This window comes from Centropristis striata, chromosome 22 (assembly GCF_030273125.1).
Source record: "Centropristis striata isolate RG_2023a ecotype Rhode Island chromosome 22, C.striata_1.0, whole genome shotgun sequence".
In the NCBI taxonomy this organism is placed as follows: domain Eukaryota; kingdom Metazoa; phylum Chordata; class Actinopteri; order Perciformes; family Serranidae; genus Centropristis; species Centropristis striata.
The window spans coordinates 22304394-22326814 of NC_081538.1; the positions used below are offsets into that span (position 1 = coordinate 22304394).

The following is a 22421-nucleotide window of genomic DNA, read 5'->3' on the forward strand; positions in this document are numbered from 1 at the left end:
TTTTGTATAACTAATACATGTGTTATGGATTAAGCTCTGCAGCAGTATATACTGTAGAGCAATAAAAAATAAGTCGAATATTTTTGACATCTGCAACATTAAAAAATATCCATATATTAATGCATCAATAATTAAAATTGCAATAGGGCCAATCTGCAAAATAAATACTTTTACTTAAGTACATTTTGGTGCCAATATTTTTGCAGTTTTGCTTACGACGAAAACTGTTTTAGAATGCAGTACTTTCCTTTTACATTTTAATTAATATTTACACTGTGATATTGCGAATTTAATCTAAGTAAAAGACCTAATGTTTCTCCACTAATGGACAGCAGTAATTAACAGTAGTTTTAGGTAACTTCTACCTGTCCTCGGGTCACTGAGGTTGCACAAACACAAACATGCATTAGTGCAGCAGGAAAACAAAAATGATTCAGCTAAAAACCAGCAGTGCATACTGCAGGGGAACCTCAAGCGCCGAACAACAAGAACCAGATGTGGCATTGTAGTTCTGTTTCACAACAACCGTCCCGTGACACGGGCCTACCGATGCAGAGGGGGGTGTGGTGTCACGTGGCCCTCCGTTGCAGCGGAGAGAGGTTTTTATAGACAGGAGCTGCACACACGAACTCTACTACAGTTCAGCATCAGCACACACAGGCTGTTCACCTGAAGAGCAAGAGGATGGAGGCAGCATACAAGAGGATCAATGGAAACTGCGGGACGGAGCTAGAGATAGATGACCTGGGCACAGGGGTAAATCTCATTTCAACATGTTATGATTCCTGCTATTTAACTTTAAAGTATTTTGCATTCGGTGCAATTTCCAGAAATGTACCTCTTTATTTGTGTGTTTTTTCATGCTTTGGTTCTTTTGAGCAGAGAAAAATTAAGTTTCTGCAAATAATCTTCCATCTGCTAATAAAAAAAGTCAGTTTGTTTTAATGCAACAACAGTGAAAGAGCCAGTCATAGCTGGAATATTCCAGGTAGTGCAGCAGACAAAGCAGGGAAGGTTGCCTCAATGAAAAACAGCTGATGTTACTGAAAAAATTAACAACATCTGCTGTCATAGTATACTGGGAAAGTATGTCAAGGCCGTGCAAAAACAAAAACAGCAGCATGGATAAAAAATTATATCCTTGTGTTTTTAAAAGTTAGAGCAAAATTTAATCTGCAACTAATTTGATACTTGAACAATAATCTGTAATTAATTTATTTTCTAAGCAAAAAGGCCAAACATGACCTAGTTCCAGCTTCTAGAATATGTTTCCTGCACATATTCCTTCATCTTTGTGTTTTTGGGTCATTGATTTGACAAATCAAAAAATTATGACTGTTCATTTTATTTATCATCAAAATAATGAATCAAGGAATATTTGGATTATTTAACAATGAAAATAATAATGGTTTAAATATGAAAAAATCCTGTGTTCTTTCTTCTTTATGATTAAATTAATTATTTAACTCATTAACTTCTATTTGAACATATTTACAGCTTAACAAACAATATACAAACTTGTGTAACTCAGATAGTTATATCACAGTATAACACCTCATGTTTGCCCACTGAGCATAAATGATTATATGATGCACAAAGAACAGATGGGACACATTAATATAATTTTGATAATCCCTACCTATAATTTCCAAATAGGGACCCCAGATATTAACTATTCTTAACTTTGTGGATAAGCAGCTGTTAAGAAGCTTTATTAGCCGATTCATCTCTCCATGTTTTGAAGTTGATTTTCGTTTTTGACTTCCAATGCATTAACATTGTATTTAAAATGCAACATGCCAGTGTGCTGAAGCTCCACAAGAAAAGGTTAGATTTAAAAAATGACTGTGCAGGAATTTTTACATCTGTGAGATATTCTGATCTGCTGTGACTTCACGTTTGTTAAAAATCCTCTCATGTGAGGAGCCTGAGGTCAAAGCCAGCACTTCCACTGCAAAGGTCTGTGACAAAAGGTTAAAGGTGTAAGGTTTTGAAGCCATAACATCAGATGTCCTGAATGTCATGGCCTTCAACATGATTTCATACACTTTTTTCCTACATATGGCTGTGCTTAAACACAGACGTGCAGAACAAGGTCCATCCCTACATGAGTCAGCAATATAGTGATAACAATATCTCTTAAAATTTGATATTTACACATCCTCTTGATTTAAAAAGTGGAACTGTGGTGTTATGAAAGCTTTGTAAAAGTTAAGTAGACTCTTGTGCCCATTCAGCTGCCACATTTAGGTTAAAACCACATGTTTTTCATCACATAAAATCATAAGAAGTTCAAAGAAACTGTAAAAATTACAGCATTTAGTTTCCCTCCTCGTCATGCATTGCAAGTGTTTGCTGCTCCCCTGAGATTCCGCTCGTGTAAAAAGAAATGCCTGAAGCACATAAGACAGCCCATAAACCCAATGTTTAAGCCCCATGCTTTTTTTTTTTGTCTTTCCTCATTAGCGAAGGAGAAGGGGCTCCATGTACCTGGAGGAGGAGACAAGCAAGAAGTCTGAAGTGATCTCCTGCATCTTCTCCCTGAAGGAGGAGGTCGGAGCTTTAGCTGAAGCCCTGCGACTCTTCCAGGTAAACGTCAACACCCCTTTACTGTAAACAAGGAACCCTAATGCTCCCATGATCTTACCAAAGGACTTACATATGATAAAACTGACACATACAGTATGTCATCAAAGATCTATCCTTTCTCTCAGATCACGTCATAAGGTTGCAAGGTAACACAAAAGAAAACCTGGTAGGAATGGGCCACAAATGATGCTGTTTTAACTGCAAATTCTCCCAGAAGACAAAATTGCGTGCAGGTTCTTTTGCAGTAAAACAACAAACAGAGCATGCAGGAATGTTAAATTACCACTGGGATGGCTCAGTCTACTTGGGGTAAAACTAATCACTCCATATTGTGGTTAAAAACAATTTTCTTCAAGTGGCTACATCTAATCTCACCAGAAATAAATATAATATTTGAGGTGAGACACAACAGACAAAAATATTGTTTTTCTCATGCACTGGGCAATTTTGAGGTTTTGGGTTATTTTTCTCCCATAACATGTGTTCTTTCAGAATAATGAAAAGAAAACATCCAAAACAAACATTTAGGTGCATATTTTACTATATTTTGCAGATTTCTCAGAAAGTCACTAAGTGTTTTATTGCACCTTGTAGTACCGTGAACGTAGTCTAAACCTACAGGCACAAATTCACAGGCATCATTAGAAAGCTCCCACTCTCCTGCACAATGTTATGTGTTTTACATGTTCTATATTGTTGTTGCTGTGAATTAGATTTAAAACTTTGTCTTAAAATAGGAATTTCCATTAAGAATGTATAAAAACCTTTAAAGGCCATTTTCTCAAAATTAGTTTTCTCACAAATCTCAACTTCAGCTTCACTTACAGGCACCAAACTTACCAGTTTTATTCCTAACTATATTCTGAAGTTTTTTGTACAGAGGGATTTGTCTATACATCATTCATACCATGACTCATATGACATTTTGTTCCTAAAAACATGATAAAAATTGTGTGTTTTTTATGGCTTTTGCCAGCATTTTCTGATTTATGAAATGATAAAAGGAGATCCCAACTTCCTTCGTTAACCTTGAATCCAATATATCAACAAAATAAAGTAATAATATTGAAATTTGCTTTATCCAATGTTCAGATTTATGTCCTGGAAATATATGCAAATTAGTGCATATTTATTGAGTTAATACCTCATTTGCATATCTAATCATACAAGTTCAGATCACTTGTAATGCAGAAAAATATTGTCTTAATGTAAATAACAAATTGGGGAAGTTTCATGGTGTTATCTATCAGTTAATTTTTTTTTTACCCAAATCTGGACAAAGCTAAATGGAAGGGAAGTGTCAGGTCACTTCATTGTGACCCTGTCAGCATGCATTTTGGGGATCTTTTTTTTTTAAATCCTCAATGAATCTACAATATTTTTAGTGTAAAACCAGCTTTATTTATCATGTAGTCGCCTTTACTTTGCTTACCTCCTGGTGAAACTTTTCCTTTGCAGCAATAATGGTTCGATTCAAACAGATGGAGGTAATAAATTGATGATCATATTTCCTCAGGTCTTTTATCTTTATAAAGTTACTGATTAACATTAAATATTACAAGCTACACAAACCGTAAAATTCTCTAAAACCTGAGATATTAAACTTTTACAGAAAGCAAGCTCTCTTTCTCTATTACAAGTAGTTACACTTAATTTTACCTGTTTTTGGGCTGCAAGTAGACTGAAAGTAGGTCATATATAGTTGTTTTGGTGCAGTTTCATGCTCATGGCCTCCTTTGACCCTTTAAAGCAGGAAGCTGAACATACAGAGCTTATCTCAGATGTTTGTGTATCAGTCGTGTGCAAACATGACAACTGGCTCTTTGATCCACCAAGCTGCCTCCTCCAGGACTCTATCATCACATCATCAGAATGAACACTTTACATTTCGACAATACCTTTATAATAGCTGATTGCTTTTACCTCACAACATCTATTAGTTACTTTTCAAATTTTCATTTACAAACAAATTATATGCTCAGTTAATAAACTGATACATAGTTACAGATTTAACTACCTAATAGTTTATAAAGTACTCTGCTATTTTCTGCTACAACATTAAAGGGACACTCCAGCAATTTTATATTGCACTTTTATAAAGTTTTGAGACTCACAAGATTAAATTCGAAGCAGCCAGAGAGTACCAATCATGATCCTACAATTCCCATAATGCAACTCAGTAGTGTTTTTTCATTAAACCCTTAGTTCTTTAATTTCATGAAGCTCCCTCCAGAGCCACACAAGATATTATACACCTGTTTTTATAGGACTGTGATAAATAAACTAAACGTGTAAAAATGGTGGAGTGACTAATTAAATGCTGCTTGCATGTTTATACATCAGACTGCTACTGTAGGGCTGGGTATTGGTACTTGATATCTTTAAGGTTTCAACCTTAAAATAAATAATAAATAAAATTGATTATTATTATGGTTTTGCTCACAGCCAATCACTACAAGTGTTCATCAATTTAATAACAGCCAATTTGATTGTTGCTACACTATTAAGTGGGTGTTTATCAGTAGTTATCATGCATTTAAATTGGGCGAGTAGGAGCCTATTCCACCTTTTAGTAGGTCTAGCAGGTTGTTTCCGCCTCATTTAAAAGGGCTGTTATGTCAAATTGTATTGTTTAGCAGCACTCTCTGGTGACTATAGTAATTACGACTGAACCAGGGACTGAAACCAAAGGTACATAATGTTATTTGAAGCAACGTAAGTGTCATGTTTTTACGTAACCAACGTAACTATGTCACTTTCTTTATTAATGCTGTTGTCGTCCTTTTGGCGGTGCTGATTGAACTTTTTAAACTATCTTTTAGAACTTCTAGTCATGAACTTTTTATAACCTTCTAAGCTAATGAAGAAGTAGTTTGGTGCCTAAACCTAACAAAACTGATAGTGAAATGTAGCGAAACAGCAAGCGGCCATTGAATTTACTAATAACAACCTGCTGTACCTACCAGATGGTAGAGTAGGCCCATACGTGCCCATTCAATAGTGTGATAACATCCAGATCGGGTGGGTGTAATTCAATTTCTGATTGGCCCACGACCACAACACCCATAGAGTCTGTGGTGTGATGAAGTTGAGCACGGTGTGTTTGAGTTTGCAGTTCAGCATTTGATGTACTTGTGTAAAAATCATTTGGATGGGGAGGAGAGTTGGCATTTCACCTAACGAAATGCTTCCATTTCCTTTGAAGGATATCAAATTAAGCAGAATAAAAAGTAAAATGTAGTACCCTGCTGGCATCTGTATCAGTTTGAGGGTATTGGAATTGGTAAAGTATTCTGCATATTAAGAACTTTTGATTTTGAAGAGCAATTTGACAGTTCTGTCGATCTCTTCATCTAACTCTAAGTGTGTTTACCAAAAAATGTCAAGAGAAATGGTCTGATCCAAGCGGACAGACACGATGAGTTGTTGATCGAACTTTCTCGGTTCTTTCTCAATCACAAAAGTTACTGATTAACATCAAACAAAACATAATACGTGAAAAGTGAGCGTATTTGCCCGTGTGTACGTGACTGTGAGCTGGATCGAAGTAAACACTGATTGGCAGCCGTCATTGTTTAATCTTCGAATGGACGTCACATCAAGGTTCAAGTTTGAACCTCTTCTTGCAGGCAAAACACGTTGGAGTTGGTCTGTTAAACATTTTGGAGGAAAACAGTCCTAAAATGTGCACAACAAAGGCAAAGACAAAGGATGTTTTAGGTTAAAGAAAAAAAAAATTCTGCACAATTTTTTTTCCTCCTCAGACATGTGAGTTTGTGGGGGTGGAGATGTGGGTTGACTCTGTTCAATATCAAGTAAGTGCCAAATGCTGCTCTGCAAATGCACCAGTAAACATCAGGATCCTCTTTGAACCTATGAGCTCCAGCCTTCCCGATCCTCCCCCTGCTCCACCCCCCTCCTCCCCCTAATCTCCTCTTCTTTCCAGCTTTTCTATAAAATGGGCCAAATTACCCCCCAAACCATCAACACACCCCTCTCCCCCTCACAGCATCGTAACACATGTTGATTCCTCGAAAAACACAGCTTTAAAGAGAACATTCTGCACGTTTTTCTTGTGTTTTTTTCTTACAAATTGTTGACTGCTCTGCAGAGCCATGTGCTAACGTTTAGCCCGAGCAGCCGTGGCATCTTATCACGTGTTCATTTTGATCTTATGAATGTCTAATCTCCATATTTTGGTCAGAAAGTTGCATACACTCTTTATCCGGCTGCATGTGACACTGCAACGTGGTCTTCATGTGACAAGTCGGAGCCACGCGCCGGCCTTGACCTTGTGCCTCAGTCAGGTCGACAGGAGGGTTAATGTCACCTCCCCTCTCGTCAAGGGACGGCTCGCAGGGGTACAGAAACAGAGTGACCCCTGCATCCTGCTGGCTTTAGGATTTAGGGCTGTTAAGCTGGACCAGGCCACCGATAGCACACATGATGAAGTGTGACTTTGTGAACAGAAACAGCACTGAACTTTTTGAACTGTAATGTTGCAATGCCAAAACTTATTGAATAATTGGAGTACCATAAAATAGAAAAAAATTGGAAAAAATTGGAAGTATAGACTCATGTTCACCGATATGTTTTTAGTGTAGTGTAGTGTTCTACTTCTACTAATAATAATAATAATATTACATTTTATTTATAAGCCCCTTTCTATTCTACTACTACTCTATTTTTTTCTGTTTTTCATTTATTTATCTTTTTTTATCCCTTTATTTTACCATATTCTTTTCACAACACCAATAACTAAAATCAAAGGCAATAGGGAAAAAATAAGGGAAAATAAAAGGATATATTTATTTATTATTTGTCATATATTCGTTTTTATTTATTTATTATTTATTTTTGCATATAATATATTAATATATTTTTTCAGTTTATATTTTTTATTTTATGTTTCCCTATTGCATTGTTGGGAAAAGAATAAGGAAAAGAAAGGGATAAAAAATATATACATAAGTGACATCGTATCTCACAGGATAAAAAAAAGTAGAATATCAAATGATCAATTAACATACAGAAATAAATAAATAAATAAATATATGTCGAAATAAATGAAATGCTTATTTATTATTTTATATATTTTTATATTTTTCTATATATTTCCACATTCATTTATTATTTTATCTACTTTTTGCCACTCTTTATTATTTTTCTTTCTTTATTTCCTCTTTTCCTTTTTTTTTTTTACAGGTTAATTCTTTTTCACAAACATATATAATTCTGTTCATTGTTGCTAAATGTAATGAATGTACAACAAAGTAGGGGGCATCTTGTGAATATTTAAATGCAGCAACTTTTGCAGAATTCATATCCAAAAATTCTCACTTTAAAACTCTCTATATGTCTTCCATTATAACTATAACAGATTTAAAAGGGAAATCAATGCTGCATAATGAGTTTAACTTGAACTAACTTTCTCAGTTTGTGAAGATGAAACGTCATGAATACATAAGACATTAAGTTTAGCTGACTTCATATATCCTATTATTGAATTTATGAGTAGGAATTACATTAATTATGTTGAATAAGAGTTGTGACTTTTTATAATCTTAGAAAGCCTCAGTAAATCTCCTGACAGTAATAGATAACGACCCATCACAGAAAGATTTCGAATGCCAACCTGGACCCTCTGGTCATCTCTGGGGGATGCAGGACCATATGGTCCTTAAAGAAAGCTGTTAAAAGTAGAATGGGATCCAGATGGGAGAAAACCGGGGGCCCTGCTGCGCACGCCCCCCATTTAACTGAGCCTATGGTAGACAGAGAACAACATACTCCCTCTCACTCCCCAAAGTTACGAAAACAAAAAATACATTTTTAATGGTAATTTCCACTGAAAGATAATCACATTCTCCAGTGTGAGCCAAAGCCTCTATGCATTCTGTACAATAAAAAGAACTGACGTCCAAATGAGCTTGGAAACACCCCAGGGGTTTTGTGTTCATGCTGCAGAGTGAGAAAAGCCGAAATACCGGCAGGGCGGGATGATTTATTCAACAATGTTGCACTAAACCACTACAATATGTCCTGAATGCTTTTACTATGCAAGTCCATTCTGTCTGGCTCAGTGTCAGTTTGCAAAGAGAGAGAGAGAGAGTTCAAGGCTGCTCTGCCCCGAGGTCATGGTGGACTCCACAGTCTGATAAATAGCCATCAATTTAGTGGCAACACACCGCCCTCTAGTGGTGGAACAAAGGAAATGCTGCAGCCTGTTGCAGCACAAACATTCACAGATGTCATTACACAGATGTTTGTCTTTTAAACCATGTGTTTTGTCATTTTCCACCATTTTAACAACAACAAGCTCATAGCAGGTCTCACCATTGTCTCCCCATTTTTCTTTGAACCTCAGGACAAGGGCATCAACCTGACCCACATCGAGTCCCGCCCATCGCGCATGAACAAAGACCAGTACGAGTTCTTCATCAGTGTGGACTCCACCTGCTCCCAGGCCCTGGATGAGGTCATCGACGGCCTGCGTACACAAATCAGCGGCCACGTGCATGAGCTGTCACGCAACAAAAATAAGGATACAGGTTAGTGAGTGTATCAGTAGTGAGAGCAGAAAAGCATGAATCCTCTGCAAGATAATAATGTGTAAATAACAGCATGCCACACACAAGAGGAGCGTTTACAAATTAACATCTGGGTATCAGAGTGTAAATATTAACATTGTCACTGACAAATTATTTTGTTCCAAATTGTTCCGTAATTTAAGAGTTGACAATTTTGTCAATAATTATTAATATTTATTAGATAAACAGACTTGTTCTTAGGTTAAGTACATTTTTAAATCTGTTGATGTTCTGCAGGTATTGTTTTACTATGTTCTCCATATTACAACGTTTTTTCAAATGCAAAGATTTGACCAAAGTATAACAAATTATCATTATTTTTGGGCCATTTTTTGCCGTAGTAGAGTAGTGAGGATCACTAAACCAATTAGGGTCCATCCTCTGGGGAACATGGACATGTGAACCAAATTTCATGACAATCCATCTAACAGTTGTTAAGGCATTTTGCTAAAAATAGCAAAAATGTCAACCTCATGGTGGCGCTGGAAGAAAAGTCAGGGGATCACAAAAATCTTTACGGTTCATTTTGGGATTGGGGATCATGAATGTTGTTATCAGATTCTGTACTACTTTATGGCTGTAGAGATAAATTGATACATTTGTGCAACTTTTGACCTGCTAGAGGAGAAGTCAGGGGATCACTAGAGTCATTAATGTTCATCCTCTGAGGAAAATGGACATCTGAAACAAATTTCATGAAAATCCATCCAACAGTTGTTTAGGCATTAGACTAAAAACAGCAAAAAATACAACCTCATGGTGGCAATAGAAGAAGAGTCAATGGAGCTCTAAAGTCATTGAGGTTTATCCTCTAGGAATCAAAGTTAATTGCAATCCAAATAATAGGTTTTTGCTAAAAACAACAAAAATGTCAGCCTCATAGTTGCTAGAAGTAAAGTCAGTGGATCACTAAAGTCATTAGGGTTCATCCTCTGAGGACATAGACATCAGAATCAAACTTACTGGCAATTCATCCAATAGTTGTTGGCATTTCGCTAGAAAAACAACAAAAATGTCAACCTCAGGGTGGTGGTCGAAGAAATATCAGGGGAGCACTAAAGTTATTATTGGTCATCCTCTGTTATCAGATTGTTTGCTAATCCATACTGTAACTGTAGAGATAAATTGCTACATAGGTGCAACCTTTTACCTGCTGGTGCTGCTGGAGGAGTCATTAGGGTTCATCCTCTGGGGAACACGGACCTCAGGACCAAAGCTCATGACAATCTAAATAACAATTGTTGAGACAAAACGACAAATAAAAATGACAACCTCATGGTTGTGCTAGAAAAAGAGTCAGTGGATCACTCAAATCAGAAGGGTTCCTCCTCTGGGAAACATGAATGTCTTTATCAGATTTTGTGCATTTTGTGGTCTAACCATACAGTAGATGTAGAAATATTTTGCTACAAAAGTGAAACTTGTGACCTGCTTTTGGTGCTCGAGAAGAAGTCAGTGGATTATTAAAGTCATCAAGGTTCATCTTCTGGGAACATGGACATCTGAACCAAATCTTATGGCAATCTATATAATAGTGGTCAATGTATTTCACTAAAAAACAAAGACATCAACCTCATGGTGGTGCTAGGGGAAAAGCCAGGGGATCAGTGAAGTGATTAGGGTTAACCCTCTGCAGATCATGAACCTCAGGACCAAAGTTCACGATAATCCAAATAATAGTTAGGTAATTTTGCTAAAAACAACAAAAATGTCCGCCTCATAGTCGCTAGATAGAAATCAGGGGATTGAAAGGAAATCAGTGGCTCACATAAGTCAGTGGGATTCATCCTGTGGGGACCATGATGTCTGTAATGTCAATCACTCCAATAGCTGTTGAGATATTTCAATCTGGGTCAAAGTGATGGACCAACCAACCAACACTGACAACCCTGGTGCCACACAGCTAGCGTGGCTAAAAACAAATCAAATTAAATGGAGATCAATACAGCTGAAATGGTCCATTTATCAGCTGAGCTTCGCGGCCCCCCAGCCAGACTCCAGCGTCGCCGATGAGACTGTCGCCCACATCTCTGCCCCCTTTATTAGTTGTTTCCAGAATGACATTAGTTTAGCTACTGAGGACCAACAGGCTCAGCAGGAACAGAGGAGCTCTGTGTCCCGTCCCCAGACAAACTCAGGGAGGGAGACCATGCCAAGGTCACGGCAGGCAGAGACAGACAGGGCCACCATGGATCCGGCTCTGACCCCGGTGTAGACGCTGCGCTCTGCTGGTCAGGGTCAAGTGGACGACGGGATATTTATGGCCTGTTGTGGAGACGGCCTGTTTATAGAGGAGCCTGGCAGGGACATATTGTCTTCCTGGGGGCCTCGGGCTGGACCACACGGCACAAATGTAGATTAATGATTGGGCCCCAGTGTTTTTGAGTGTCATAAATCCGCATGAACAAGCAGATGACTCTTGATTACTGTTCTGCTGAGTGTCAAAATGCCATGGCACTATTAAAAAAAACCCTCTAGACAAAACTTCTACATTACAACACCAATACCAATCTGTTCTCATTTATCAGGCAAGAATCACAATATTCATGCAATTATTTTCACTGCAGATTAATCAATTAGTCGGTGAAAATAGTGAAAAATATCCATCCAAACTAGACAAAGAACGAGCATAAAGACAGGGATAGAATGACAAAATTAATGTAAATTTACATGGAAAAATTAGATTTAAAAAGATGAAAAAATTATCACAGAATAGAGTGGAAGATAGAACCCATTAAATATTAGAAATAATAGTGATAATATAATAAGAAGAATTGTAGCAGTGCATTATATAGACTTTACCCTTTTCATACACAGTATTGGCACAAAAAAATAACTTAGAAAAAGCACAAAGTTATGCTATTAAAAATGTTTAAATTTGTAATTGGTATTGTTTTGTAAATATATATTTCTTTGCCCGTCTTATCTTGATTTGATATTTTATATAATTATTATTACCATAATGCTACTGCTTGTATTATTAATTTATTTTATGTTTTCATAGTTCAACCATCCTGAAAATATTCTGTGTAAACCTTAATAAATGCAGGGAAAAATATTAAATAAAAAATAAAAATACAAAAAAAGAATATATCAAATTTTAATTTCAGAAAGTAACATACATTTTAACAACAAGTTAAGATTTTATTTGTTTACATGAAAAGTATTGTAAAAGTTTAAATTACTTTTTGTTTTATTTATTTATTTGTTCTTGGAGATGTAATATAATCACTCAATTTGTGATTTATTGGATGAGTTTTCAAGTAATTTCCTTTCTCAATTATGTAAGAGATGAAATCATTAAATATAGCTATTGTATGTATTAGACAGACTATGTATTGATGTATTTTACTGTTACTGAAGTATTATTAAAAATTCAAAATAGCGACTCTAGAAAGAGTAGCTACAGTTACAACACAGTAATAGTAGTAATAGTAGCTAAATTAAATATACCAACATGAAGTATTAATGCTTAATAACTGTTTTTATTATAATTCTCCAGTGCCATGGTTCCCCAATGACATCCAGGACCTGGACCGCTTCGCCAACCAGATCCTCAGTTACGGCTCCGAGCTGGACTCTGATCACCCGGTACGGACTGACTCATCGTCACTGTCTGTGTGCCACATCCTGCCTCTGCATGTGTGTGTGTGTGTGTGTGTGTGTGTGTGTGTTTGTGTGTCCCCTCACGCCCACACGTCTTATGAAAGACGGGCCTGCGGAGATGACAGGCTGCACTCTGCCGTCTATTCTAATGGAAACTATCTGCACACACAAATTGATGTCATTGCTTTAATTGAGCCCCTATAATTATAGATAATTGCTCCCTTTTGCCACCGCCATTAAAGCAAAATGTATTCATCATAAGCCGAAAAACACTCTACAAAGGCTTCATTTGAATATGTATTTGCGTGCTCTTGTTGCAGACGGAGTGCATAATGCTGTCAAAGGCCACAGGGTTTAGCCTCAGCAGAGGATTTCCACTCTTTGATTTAGCTGAGAGTGGCCAGGCTGCGATCATGAGATCTAACATGGCTTTCCTTTGTGTGTGTGTGTGTGTGTGTGTGTGTGTGTGTTCAGGGCTTCACAGATCCAGTGTACAGAGCCCGCAGGAAGGAGTTTGCTGACATCGCCTACAACTACAGACAGTAACTACCCCTTAAAACGTTTATTTTGTGTTTTAAAGACAGCATGGATGAGATATTTTTATATCCAAGTGGTTATTCCGGGTGGTTTATTTCTCTGCCCTGCATCACAAATTATCATAAACAAATAGGCACAAATTACAGGCAGTCAATGGTGGATTTAAAGGGCCTTTAAAGGGTCTTTGTGTGTATGTAATTGAGTATTATTATTCACAGGCACTACAAAGAGCACCAAAGCCAGTGAAATACCCACCAAGGGGGCAAACATTTACATAGCTGTGTGATTCTGACAGATAATGAAGTGACGCAGTGCTCGCGCAGTCTGTCGTCATGGGGAAACCTAAAAATAAATGACTCAATCAGCAATTTTTACACATTTTGAGAAGACATCAGCAGTATGTTTAGATAAAATACAATATTATTATAGCATTATTAAGGTGCTGAAGCAAGAGGCCTTTTTTTCTTGTAAGTTAACAACTTTAATCTCAGGGAGTTAATATCTGCAAATTTTAGTTTTTTTTTAGGTTTTGCTATAAATATATTACTTTTATCTCAGGGAATATCCTTTTTTCCAGTAAATGTACAACTCCATTCAAGAGATTTTTTCTTGTTAACTTTTGAGCTTTTTTTCTGGTCAATTTGTTATTTTAATTTTGGTAAATGTTTTTATTTAATATTAAAGAATATCTTAGTTTTGTTTCTTGTAAATTTCAGACTTTATTTTTATTTTTTTTATTCTAGTACAGTAAGTTTTTTTCCCCTTTTTTACAAATTTAATCATTAAACTATAAAAAAATATATATATTTTACATAAATTTGTGATTTTTTTCCCTCCTAAATTAAACACTTTATTCTCAGGCAGTATTAAAGTTTACATTCTAGTAAATTTGTGTTTTTTTTTTTTACCACCTTAATTTCAGAATACCCAAATTTATTTTCCCATTTTCTAATGCAATCTCAGAAAATGTCTGAGGACTATAATCCTAAAATATTTAACTTTTTTTCAAGCAAATGTGTGCTTTTTTCCTTTTGAATCAAACACTTATCATTATTTATCCATGTTTTTATTGTACCTCTTAAAATAACAAATTTAATCTCAGAATATTAAAAAAAAAAATTATATATACATTTTTAATATTACTGCCCTCCCTCAGCTCCTTTTTAACCTACAATGGCTTGCCGTCGTAACGGACTTAAAGAAGGGAAAAATACTTTTTAAGAAACTTTAACACCACCGTAGCACAGAGCAGATACAGTAACCTCGCGTCTTTGTCCCAGTGGCCAAAGCATCCCTCGGGTGGAGTACACAGAGGAGGAGAAGACCACATGGGGGACGGTGTTCAGGGAGCTGAAGACTCTGTACCCGACTCACGCCTGCCGCGAACACAACCGCGTCTTCCCCCTGCTGGAGAAATACTGCGGCTACAGACAGGACAACATCCCACAGCTGGAGGAAGTGTCCCGCTTCCTGCAGTGTAAGTCTAGTCTCTGACATCTTCATCTATTACAGAAGGTTCCCAAACTTGTTAACCGCGCACCCTCTTCTATGTCCCAACTGGGTTGACGCACCCCCCAATCCCCCACACCTTAAAAAAAAAAAGCTTTTTTATAGCCATATTAAAGGCAGCATGTTTAATCGTGCTCAAATGACCAGAACACTACTATAATAAAATAATCACGATCACAACAATGAGCTCTTGCAATATAATTAATGTGAAACACAGTTTCAATATAATGCAACAAAGTTATGCGCAAGCTTCCACTTTTAAGAGCAAAGAGGGCTCAAGATCAGAGGCAGAAAGCAGATAAGTTGGGAAAATTTCATAATATTTTGAGCAGCGTTGAACAAAAATTGCAGCAAGTTTAAATGACCGTGGAGGTTACACAACCACGTCATCATAACACGGGTTGGAAAAATATAAGAAGATAACTTCTATGCTTCATTTTAAGATGTGCATTTTGAATAGCCTGCATTTATTAATTAATTAATATTACAGTTTTTGATTTTACATTTTACAAAGGAAATGTTTATTTACACGTCTTTATTGTGTGTGGGGAAAAAAATGTAATTGTAGAATTATCAGACTGCCATTACATTTTTCAGCACCACACTTTGGGAATCCCTGATCTATTATCATTCATTTTTTATTGCATGTGGGAGGCAGAACCTGTTCAAACGCCCTACTTCCTCTCCCTCCGTCCCTCACCTCCCTCCCTCCCCGCTCTTATTCAACACAACACACCTCTTTCATCTCTCCGTCTCTTTCCGGCAGCGTGCACAGGCTTCCGGCTTCGCCCGGTGGCCGGTCTGCTCTCGTCTCGGGACTTCCTGGCTGGACTCGCCTTCCGGGTCTTCCATTCCACGCAGTACATTCGTCACGGCTCCAAGCCCACATACACACCTGAGCCGTAAGTGTCAGGACTCTATTAAAAAAAACATAAAGAAAAATACACAATTAGTGTGAATTTAAAGATTCATTTTGGCTTCTAATGCAGGGATATCTGCCATGAGCTGCTGGGACACGTTCCTCTCTTTGCTGACTCAAGTTTCGCCCAATTCTCACAGGTAACCAAGTCCTTAAAATTCAAATTATGTATTTTTATCATTTGCAGAACAACAACGGAAACAGTCGTAGAGAAAGTTAAAATATAGGGCTAAAATATGAACAAATAAAAAAATATATATATGTATATATATATATGTGTATATATATATATATATATATATATATATATATATTTTTTTTTTTTTAATTTGTTTTATTTTATTATATATATAATTTCAGATTTCCCAAGTTTTTTTCCTTTTTTTTTTTTTTTTTTTTTACAAATTTAATCATAGAAAAATTCTGAGGACTTTAACCTTAAAATATAATTTATACTTTAACATAAATTTGTGATATTTTTTTCTCCTAAACAGTCGTAGCCAAAGTTAAATAAAGGGCTAAAATATGAACAAATAAAATAAAAAAATAAATATAAATTTGTGCAGAGCAGTAGTGATGAAAAGATATTCAAAAATTTCAAAACTTAATAAAACAGTAAGCTAATTCATGCAAAGTAAAATAATAACTGTACATTGTGTCTATAATATCATTACATTTATTTTCCATAATAAATATATAGCACTTATTTATCTCAAATGTATTTAGAGACTGTCCTGCCCCAAATTATGACCCAATAATAATGAACAGCAGCTTATCACAATCTATATTTATGTTTGAACATGCATTGTTTGCTTTGTAGTTCATATATACCTTTAGAACTTTTATCTATTCTTATTTAAGATACAAATATCTGCTCTGTGTTTGCGTACTGCTGGCACACTTATCTTTCCTCAGAAGATCAGTAAAGTATTATGTCTTATCCTAACACGAGCATGTGTAACTTTTTCTTATCTGTTTGCTTTGATTCTGTCCTGTGCAGGAAATCGGTCTGGCCTCCCTCGGGGCCCCTGATGAGTTCATTGAGAAACTTGCTACTGTAAGTACTGTGTAGATAAGAAACTAGGCATGAGCCTGGGTCGATATGAACATTTCATGTCACGTTTGTCCAGGCCAAAATAATTGTGATTCGGGGTTTTCACTGGGTTTGTGGGAAGAAGGCTGTTGATAAAGCTTCTTGTTTTGTGAATTTCTGTCTGCATTTGGTGTGTGCTTCATATCCGTATGAACCTTGTTTGTGTCCTCAGGTGTACTGGTTCACTGTGGAGTTTGGCCTGTGTAAGCAGGGCTCAGAGATCAAAGCTTACGGAGCTGGCTTGCTTTCATCGTTTGGAGAGCTGCAGGTACGAAGGAAGGGAGGGGGGTAAAAAATGTGTTGGCTGCAAGAAAACAATCTGTGCATCACTCTCAGCTGCAAGATAAACTGTTTAAATCCACAATTTACACCCCCAAAGAAAAATGCACTCTGTCGGGTGCAGATTCCTGCCAGGCGTTGAGATTCTCCTGCATAACATAGCTCTGATCACATTCACAAAACAAGCATTTTAAAAGGTGTTTGCTTGTTGTCTTGCAGACAGACCTGACAAAGCATGAATTCAGACTTTTTACACATCAGCATCATGTTGTAGTTATTTCAGCATCATTTTTATCCAATTATTGCAACTAAGTCACAGCTAAATAAGTTTATTTGGGTAAATATTGATGTATGGGTGCTCTGCTATAACATGAATAAACACAAATTTGACCCTGTAGTCAAACTTTGCAGGGTGCTGAAATGAAAAGCATGAAATTCTGCAATGCACACGAGCTGCATATGACGAGGAAATGCTTATTTTTAGCTTAGCCGATTGCTGGAAATGCTTTTGCGATGTTAATACTGTTGTTGATGACTTCCAACCCCTAACAGCTGGGGGAGTGACAAGTCTACCATCAATGACGATATTAAACAATCAATAAAACAGCTTTATCAGAATTATGAGTGATTGCAACCATGAGAGATCCTTAAACAAACATGTCATAAATGTGCAAAAAAGGTTACTGGTCCAATAGTATGAGAGATTATCTGCAAACAGACTGACTCACACTCAGCCAAATGCATGATCTGCTTTTACCAGGAGCCGAATTATCCACGGAGGTCTCTTTCTCTCTGAAACAAACAGACCAGACGATTAAAACTAATGAAAACATTAAATAAAGCAGTTTAACGTTTAAAATCAGTGTTTCTCTGATGCCTTCTGGTGGACACAGGACGCTCTGGAAGGAGCTGCTAAAATTTGCTCAGCTTGTTTGTCTCATAACTTAAGATCCAGACGTCCTATGACTAAAAAACCATCATGTAGTTAAAATATATAGTTAAAAATCACCAATATCTAAAAATGAATTTAAAAAATGGGGCTTAAAACTGGTTAAAAAGAACATTTACGACAACTTCTGGCAGACGAACACAAATCAGTACACAAAGTACACAAATCAACAAAATATATAATAAAGGTCTCGTTGTTTTTAAACATTTTAACGCGGAAAAGTTACACTTTGACCCAACCGTCTGTTTTTATGACACATTCACGTTATGACACCACCGCGGCGGTGCAGGCAGTGGGTTAGTCGTCCACTCAGATTCAGGTTTTGTGTGTCACTGGGGGAGTCGGCCTGGCTGCCCAGCGGGGTGTGGGTAAAGTGGTTCAGTGGGTAAGTGGGGGCAGAGAGGACAAACGGCTCGCTATCGAGGTCACAAGTTACATCAGCAGAGGATGTGCACTCTGTCACATCAACAGGGCAGCAGAGCCCTGAATCATGCTGCACTTCCTGTTTACTGTACAGACACTCATTGACAAATCCATATTTTTTTTAAAAATCCTTTTTTACACTTTTCTCTTTCAGTACTGCTTAACAGACGAGCCCCAACTGCAGTCCTTCGACCCCGTGAAGACCAGCCTCCAGAAATACCCAATCACAGAGTACCAGCCTGTTTACTTTATTGCTGAGAGCTTTGAGGACGCCAAAGAGAAAGTGAGGTAAGAAACGGCACACCCCTGCACGCAGACAGTGAATTCAGGTTAAGTGCAGAACTTGTCCGACATCAAAGTCTCTCTGTTTGCAGGAAATTTGCAGGCACCATCCCCAGGCCTTTCACAGTGCGCTACAACCCCTACACCCAGAGTATTGAAGTGCTGGACAACACCCAGCAGCTCAGCAACCTGGCTGACAGCATCAATAGTACGTCTCAACTGTGCACTGCAAAAAACATTAAGCCTACCAAGTATTTTCTTCCTATATCTAGCAATAGTATCTTAATTATATTGTTTTGAGTATAATTTAGCTACTGACCATAGCTTTATGTGCTTATTTAATTATTAGTATTATTATCATGTGCTTATGTAATTATCTTATTGTTTAAAGACTTCTTTTTAGGAGTGACATTGTTAGCTTTTTCATGCTTTTCAAGCTATCCAACTGTTGAATACAGTGAGTTGATATCTAAAATATTGGTTCCAATTGAGAGTTTTAGTTGCATGTAGGTTGAATGCTATTTCAAAAGCATTTCCTACCCACCAAAATGTGCTGGTTATTATTAGTATGAGTATATTAGTATAATTGGCTTATTTTAATGTTACTACAGTTGGGCTTTTTAAGCCACAATTGCTCAAAATAAGTATATTTGGACTATTTTCAAGACTTTGAGTTTTTTCCAGTCCCTAGATATTTTTTACTTTTTTAAAGAATTCTTACAAAGACAAATGGACTTTCTGCACTGGCAGATAATTTTACTTGTTTAGAGCATGTATTTGCTTAATTCTAGTTATTTATTTCTTATTTTTGACAGTTGTTTTTTGCAGTGTGTGCACACAAAAAAAAAACCTTTATTTAACTTGTTTTACTCCTTATAAAGGCATAATATGCAGGAATTACTTTTTGTTTACTGTTTGTAAACACAACATTCAAGCTTGGCCTCTCCTCCCCGGCTCAACAAAAAGGAAGCAAAGCCAAGATCCACTCTTGTCTTTAACCTAGCTTCACGCCCAAAGAGTGAGGCCCTTGAATGTTAAAGGGATAGTTCGGGATTTGGGACATTCATTTGTATGAAATACTTACCAGTAGTGTAGTAGATTCAAAGCTATTAGCTTACTTTCCAATATTATGTCAATTAATGAGCCGAAAATGCAGTAATTTCTTGAGCAGAGGGTTGTTTTATTTCAGGTGAAGCATGGTGCCTCAACTATAAAAACGCTGGCTTATTTTAAATCATATATAAAGCCCAAAGTGGTAAAATTAAGAGAAAAAAAATCTAAACTTGTCTAAAAAATAAATATGCATCATTTTGTGTGGCATGAATGTTTTATTTCTGCTTTCCTGCCATTTCAATAATCCCGTAACACCTCAGATTCCACTGATTTAAAGACTCATGTTGTGCAAAAAATATATACATGTAAACAGCGATGGTCTGGGTCAGACAATAAGTCAATAGTTAGCACAGCAGGCGATTACCCGACCAGCCGTGCACAACATAACAAGGCTATTTCTATCTTAATGTGTCTCAACGTTATAAGATTTTATTGATTTTCGTTTTAGACAAAAATGGAGCAAAGAATAAATAGAGTCACTTCAGCGAATGATTTTGTTTCAATCTAAACTATATTTTTTCTTGTTTCAGGTGAAATGGGGAAACTGTGCGAAGCCCTGCGGAAACTGGAGTAACTGCAGGTGAAATGTGAACCAAGAGTCTCTTCATTTATTCAATGAAACGGTTGTTTATTACGAGGCTCTGCTTAGCATGCTTGCAAATTAGCTTTCTTTGTATTAAAACAAATATGCAAGTCTAAAAATGGCAATATTCCTGTAATCCAACTAGTATTTTACTTCAGTGAATAAAGTGTAGCCTGTTACTTATGTAGGATGAAATGAATGTGTAAAAATATTACTGTCAGCATTATTACTTGTTTTTCAAAATAAGAGGCTTTCCTCGATCTCTTTAGTGACTTTGATGAATTCAAAATGTGAACATCAAATTATGTATCTAATATGATGTAAAAACAGCTGAAATCATCTGATTTTTAATTTCATTTTTATTCATTTTAAACCTATAAAGCATAATGAAAGATACATTTTTTTCTGACTGGCTTTTCTTTTTGCTTGGCTAAATTAAATGTTTTGTATATGCATGAATGTTTTAATGAAATAAATACATATTTCTCTTCTCTCTCTTTGTCGTTCATTGCTTTTCTCAATTGGTAATAACTTCTCACACACCTTTTAATAATAATAAATATTAAAATGTAAAAAAAAATAATATCAATAAATCTAGTGTTTTATCAGCAAAAACTACAAAATAATACAGTAAAACTTTGCCGTAAATCGAGCCTGACTGATATATGTAACAGGTTATATATTTTGATGATATATCTGTTCAGCATTCATGTTTCCAATATGCACCAATATAGAAACTTGTTTCCAGAATATAATCCAGAAAAAAGATACTTTGGTAATTTAAAAAAAGGTGTCATAACACAGTTTGTCCAGCAGGGGAAGCTTGAAATTACTGTGGCAACTCTATAGTGTCATTCACCATGAATAGAACTTAGTGTCACTGTGGTTAAATACAGCTGAGGTGTATATGTTCATGTTTATATGGCCGGTAAATCAATAGCCAAAATTCTTTTACTCACTATTATCGACATCGGCCCAAAAATCCAGAATCAGCCACTCTCCAGTTGTACAACAACCCAGAATAATTGTTGGAAGTGTGCATTTCTGCAAACCAGAGACTTATTGAATCTCTCAAAAATATGTTAAATATGAAAATTTCTGAACCGCTGCATCAATTTTCATTCCGACATGTGACAACCACAGTAGTTTTTAAATACTTTAAAAACACTGAGGTTAGGGTTAGGCACCAAACCCACTTTATTAATGTAATTACATGAATTCCAGACCAGTGGTAGAAGAAGTATTCATATCCCTTACTTAAATATAAGTATTTATACCACACTGCAAAATTACTCCACTACAAGTAAAAGTCCTGCATGCAAAACTTACTTGTAAAAGTACAGCATCAGTATCAGCATCAAAATGTACTTAAAGTATCAAAAGTCAAAATACTTGTTATGCAGCATAGAACCACTCAGATTGTTATTTATATTCTAAATATATGCCTATTATAGTCTTTATATTTTTGATGCATTAATGTACGTAGCATTATAACGTTGTCAAGGTAGGGCTCATTTTAACTAATTAATACACCGTTATGAGGTTTATCACTTTAAATTAATCACTTAAATGTTTTAGTTAATCTTCACCTGAAAAGCAACTGAAGCTGGCAGCTAAATGTAGTGGAGTAAAAAGTATATAAATCAAATCAAAATGACTTTATTTATCCCCGAGGGAAAATTCAGTTAGTCTGGTAGAATCTCTGGAAGAACTAAGAAAGCCTGATGGCTGTATAGTATGTACTATGTCTAGTTACATAAAACGGAAATACTCAAGTAAAGTACAAGTACTTCAGAACTTGAGTACAGTACTTGAGTAAATGTACTTAGTTACATCCTACCACTGCATTTAAGTACATTAAAACATTTTTATAGCTGGGAATTTTTATTTGCTGCTGGTTAGAAAAAATAAAATAAATTATTATTATTATTATTATCATCATTATTATT

The 22421-nt window shown here is 36.2% G+C and overlaps 1 protein-coding gene across 1 annotated transcript; it reads left to right on the top strand.

The window, feature by feature from the left end:
- The first annotated feature begins 571 nt into the window (after nt 1–571).
- pah (phenylalanine hydroxylase) lies at nt 572–20965 on the top strand. The gene is made up of 13 exons (XM_059326042.1): nt 572–756; nt 2467–2589; nt 8957–9140; nt 12682–12770; nt 13260–13327; nt 14603–14799; nt 15598–15733; nt 15821–15890; nt 16751–16807; nt 17016–17111; nt 18649–18782; nt 18869–18984; nt 20420–20965. The coding sequence occupies exons 1-13, from the start codon at nt 685–687 to the stop codon at nt 20461–20463; spliced, it is 1386 nt and encodes a 461-aa protein (XP_059182025.1). The 5' UTR covers nt 572–684; the 3' UTR covers nt 20464–20965.
- The last annotated feature ends 1456 nt before the right edge of the window (nt 20966–22421 follow it).

Bases quoted from the DNA above. Each gene is read 5' to 3' on its own strand.
- pah (XM_059326042.1), top strand. From the start codon at position 685: ATGGAGGCAGCATACAAGAGGATCAATGGAAACTGCGGGACGGAGCTA. The intron at 757-2,466 runs GTAAATCTCATT...TTTCCTCATTAG, and splicing joins TAGATGACCTGGGCACAGGG to CGAAGGAGAAGGGGCTCCAT. The intron at 18,783-18,868 runs GTAAGAAACGGC...CTCTGTTTGCAG, and splicing joins GACGCCAAAGAGAAAGTGAG to GAAATTTGCAGGCACCATCC.